The 4,760-nt window shown below is 30.0% G+C and overlaps 1 protein-coding gene across 1 annotated transcript; it reads right to left on the minus strand.

The window, feature by feature from the left end:
• Window positions 1–274: 274 nt before the first annotated feature.
• LOC112518664 (embryo-specific protein ATS3A-like) lies at window positions 275–1,058 on the minus strand. Its single transcript, XM_025126439.1, has 2 exons — window positions 931–1,058; window positions 275–846 (listed from the first exon to the last, which is right to left on the minus strand). Exons 1-2 carry the CDS (start codon window positions 1,051–1,053, stop codon window positions 394–396), a joined length of 576 nt encoding a protein of 191 aa, XP_024982207.1. The 5' UTR covers window positions 1,054–1,058; the 3' UTR covers window positions 275–393.
• Between the last annotated feature and the right edge of the window lie 3,702 nt (window positions 1,059–4,760).

Here is a 4,760-nt window from a genome sequence, read left to right on the forward strand (position 1 = left end):
CTGAGAAGTCTCGTGGCGATTATGTGATTATGAATGTTCAGATTGTAGATCTAATCCAAGGGTTGAGAATTGGTCTTACGGGTCTCACGAAAAAACCCTTGATCTCACATGATCCAAGTCGCATATAGAGATATAATTACATGTTTTACTGTAGATTTTGATATTGACATCAAATAAGGATGGACGTAACCGATCACTAGATCTGCTTCAAATAAGGATCGGAGAACTAATGAACTTTTTAATACCATTTTCGCATGAAACTTTCAAATTCAAACACTAATATAGTAACTTGTATATTACATACCGAAACTTATACATTATTTTGAATTCGAAACTTAAAACTGGACTAACTTTTTGATACCTAAAGCCAGGTCATGAATGGCTCCAAGACTACTAGCTAAACAACTTCTTTTTATATTTTAGCCCAAAAGGGGTAACGTCGGTGTCGCAAACATCCATACCGTGCCATACGTTTCTTGGCAGATATCGACGAAAATAGAAGTAATCTGAACTGAGGTGTGGTCCCTCTAGTACTCGAACTTGTGCAAAACCTGGACGCCAATCATCTTGACCTGTCAATTTTAGATATAGGTAACACACGGGTGAATCTACACAGTGGCTTTTGTGTTCAAATTGGTCTATTGTGCAAGCTTGAAACGGTTTTGTCGGTACGTCGTCAAGAACTTGTGGCTCAAGAGGATCAAGCCTTTTGACATGCTTTGAGTTGAGGCGATGCACGAAGATGTCATTTGAATTCGAGTCCCCAAACCTTATGCTCACATGGTTGGTAGTGTCAGCACCCTTTATGCAAGTTGTTTTCACTGTAATTGCATATGTACAATTTCTCTGTGACATGAAAACAAAAACATCTCGGATTCAGTTCGACATCAAAATCCAAAAAAGCGCAAAATTAAGATAACGATGTTTTACTTTTGCATTCAAATGAAGTGGAATGGTAGCTCCTGACGACGCCAATGCCATTTTTTTTGAAAACATGACATGAACAACAACAACAACCGATAACATAAAAATCACCCTTCCAAAATCTGGCATTATCATTTTACGTTTTCTGTTCTCAAAAAACCTAAAAAAATATATTTTTTTTTTTTCTTTTTCTTTTTGGAACTTAAATGACCAAGAAAATAGAAGTAAGCATGCAATTATATGGAGTGATATGAAGATGGTGGTTCTTCTCATCACTCATTCCTTTCTTCACCTCCTCATGTAACTTAATTAGATCCTTGAAGCTTTTTTTTTTTTAATTTTTTAATTTAAGGGGGTGTTTGGATGAGGAAAAATAAAACTGCTTATACTGACGTCAAACCGGTGATAAGCAGTTTTTGATAAGTTAATCTTTCATGACTTATGAAAAATTGTTTATTACCAGTTTAACCTTGTTTTATTAATGTTTGTTAATTATTAATCTTATTGATATAAATTTTTGTCAAAGATATTATTATAAATGATAAAAAATAAATTTTTACATGTTAAAAAATCAAATAAGTTAATAACCAATGCCAAACACTCTCATAAATCAATAATATGGAAGACTGTTTTTTTTGTCATTTTACATATATAAGCAAAATTTGCCAAACACTAAAAAACAACTTATTATTGTTTTTTGGTACCGCTATGAGCTAATCCAAACAATTTTTACAAAACTCCGGTTTAATACCACATAAGTTAATAAACATTTTTACAAAAAAAAACATAAGTTGTTTTAAATAAACAATCCCAAACACCCCCTAAATATTATTGAAAAAGTTTTAATATCAGATTTATAACTTAATTTAGAATTAAAAAAAACCTTAAAAATGTATAAATCTCGATTTGTTACGATAAATGTTTTAATATAATCAAATTTCTCAAACCACGTTATGCAAAATTTATGATTAAATTGGTAAATGAATAAACGATTATAAACTTTGCACTAAAAATTTGGCGTAAGATATTATATATAGTTAAAAATAATACCTGATGTGAAATAAAGTTATCGGTAGATATCTTAAGAAGTATCTATAAACTGTTTATCATCGTCAAAGTACAAAAATTCCCATCATGAAAACAAAAACTTTGTTTCACCTTTTAAGTTCTTGAGGACGACATTACGGGTCGTACTCAACTGCTACCTTTTGAGTGTAACATCAGTATTTATATGTGTAATTGTTTTGAATTGGAGGGATTTTGAAATATTTGATACGTTTAGTTTGTAGGAGTTGAAATGAAATTGAATTTCGTTTTTTATAAAAACAAATTATAAAAATTATTAAATTATTTTTTTATTAATTGATTATTGTAAAATAAGTGTTTTTAATATATATTAAAAAATTATTACATACAAATCCTACGAAATCCTGTAAAATACTAACCATCTCTGTGGAATTTCAAATTCAGGAAATCTTTCAAACTAAACATGAGATTGGAATGAAATTCTATTACAAATCCAATCCAATCAAATCTTGCAAATCAAACGGGGCCTTAATTGAAATAAAGTCTTGTTTGGTTATAAGACCCTTGTATTCTATAAAGCAAACGAGTTTATAGAAGAGTTCTCAAAAGTGTCAAATATAAAATAGTTAATACGTCACTTTATTTCAAGAAAATCCTAAGAAACTTGTCACGACGCTGAAAAGAATTCTATAAACTTATTGTAATACTTTTAAATAAACGCTTCATTCATTGGTCCTATAAACTTAATTTATGTAAAACACTTTATTATGACCCTTAAATACTATTTATAAATTCGATTTTGTCGCAGTGAATCTTGTTTTAGTTTACGGAGTTGTATTTTAGTTTTGATGCAAGCACATATTTGCTTTTAATGACTTGTATGCAAAATGAAAAACTTGCCCTTGTTCGACTTCTCCGAAATATTTGTTGTGAAGCGGGCTATGTGTTTATACGTGTACATTTTGTTGATGTAAAATGATAAATGTTTCGAAGCTTTGTTGTTTATGTTAGACTGGTACAAATTGGTGATCCCCAATGATTTAATCTTGGGAGTAAAATACATTTTTATTTTTTCAAAAGACATTAAACGAACCATATTGTCTTTTAAAAATAACAGGTATCTATATTTTTAAAATGATGATTGTTACGTTTATAATTAAGAATAAAGATAAAAGGGAAACTTGAGTCTGTATATTTAGGGGTTGTTTGACAGTTACTGAATATTTTAATGCAGAATGATTAAGAGGCTCTCATGATATAGTGCAAAATAAAATATAATTGTTTGGTAATGTTTATAATGAAATTAGGATGCTGAATGGTTAAGGGAAATCTATGATACAAAATCATTCAGGGGGTTTAGAACTATTAGGAAACAGACTTTTTTTTTTTACCAAACAAGATTCATCTCTTAACAATTCAGAGATTGTCTTTTAATAAAACTATTAAGAGATAAACAAACAACATATACATCACTTGTTGTATATTAATAAGTACACATCATTTGTATACTTGCTTTCCATTCCTCTATTTTTTTTAATTCATATTCCCTTCGTTTTTCATCATTTCTCTTATCTTTTTCAAGAACGATGGAGAAAAAAAAAAGAAATATTAAATGTGAATACTATGATAAGCAACTTTAAAAATAGATCATCTTAACTAAAAGGGTAGTGTCTGATTGGTTTGGGTTTGGACTCCAAAGTTCAAAAGTGTCTGAAGGTCTCATGTTCAAATCCAAGGAGGAAAAAAATTCCCCTTGTGACCACGAAGGTTCAAATGTTGTTACTTCGTACTACCCGCAAAGTAGGTGGTTGCCCTGGGATTAGTCGGCGCGCATAGCGGGTTGGATATCCATGTTTAATCAAAAAATAAATAAACAAATCATCTCGATTTCCTGGGTTCTATTAGAAATATGGTTAAGGACATTTTACGACATTCTTTTTGTGTTTATCTTGAAACGATGATATGAAAAAGGAATATGTATTTAGTTCTAAGAAACAAACAACTTCAAAACAAAAACAAAAATCTCGATCTGAGTTACGAGAGTTAGAAATTATGATCTCTGGAAGTTTATGCATTTTTCTTTTTACTTGTTACCCTTAATTTTTAAGTTGCTTATTATTGCATTTAGCATTTATTGACGCATTTTTCGTTAAAAGTCAAATGTTTGGATTAATATCTTTATTTGATGTGCATATGTAATTGATGTATTTCGAGCTCAAGTATGAATTCTGATGTTTGTGGTGATCTTCAAATCCATCTTGTTCAATAGGATATTCATTTTTGTAATCGTGCCCATATTAGAAATCAATTAAGGACGATGTCTTACGCTTTGTGCAACATTATGCTACATAAGTTGATATCGTGTGATATGTCTCGAAGTATGTGCTAAGCCAAATAAGAAGAATATTTATCGAGAAACGTGTTGACTATTTATTCAAGATTTTGTTTCAACAAATGAAATATAGACTGTCTCAGCTAATATTTATTAAGGCTTTGTTTGTTTTTTTTTCATTTTCAACTCTTAATTACCATTTATATCTGATTCATTCAGACGTTTGTAATTCAGACTCTTTGTTTTCTTATTATATTTAGAGAATCTTATCATTTAATATGGTCTGAATAAATAAGAGATAAATTGATATCTTAATTCCTCTTCTTTCCCTTTTTTCTTTGATTCTCTTTGACTATTGTTTCTTTCTCCACCAAGGACACCACCGTCCTTTCATCACCCATATGAAATGAAACCCCCCCCCCTCTCTCTCTCTCTCTATATATATATATATATATATATAATTTCTGTACGTATAGGT

The sequence above is a fragment of the Cynara cardunculus genome (genome assembly GCF_001531365.2).
Source record: "Cynara cardunculus var. scolymus isolate 2C chromosome LG 9, CcrdV1, whole genome shotgun sequence".
In the NCBI taxonomy this organism is placed as follows: domain Eukaryota; kingdom Viridiplantae; phylum Streptophyta; class Magnoliopsida; order Asterales; family Asteraceae; genus Cynara; species Cynara cardunculus.

Coding starts and splice junctions, on each gene's coding strand:
- LOC112518664 (XM_025126439.1), bottom strand. CDS start 1,053: ATGCCAGATTTTGGAAGGGTGATTTTTATGTTATCGGTTGTTGTTGTT. Junction 847..930: donor CACTTCATTTGAATGCAAAA/GTAAAACATCGT, acceptor TTCATGTCACAG/AGAAATTGTACATATGCAAT.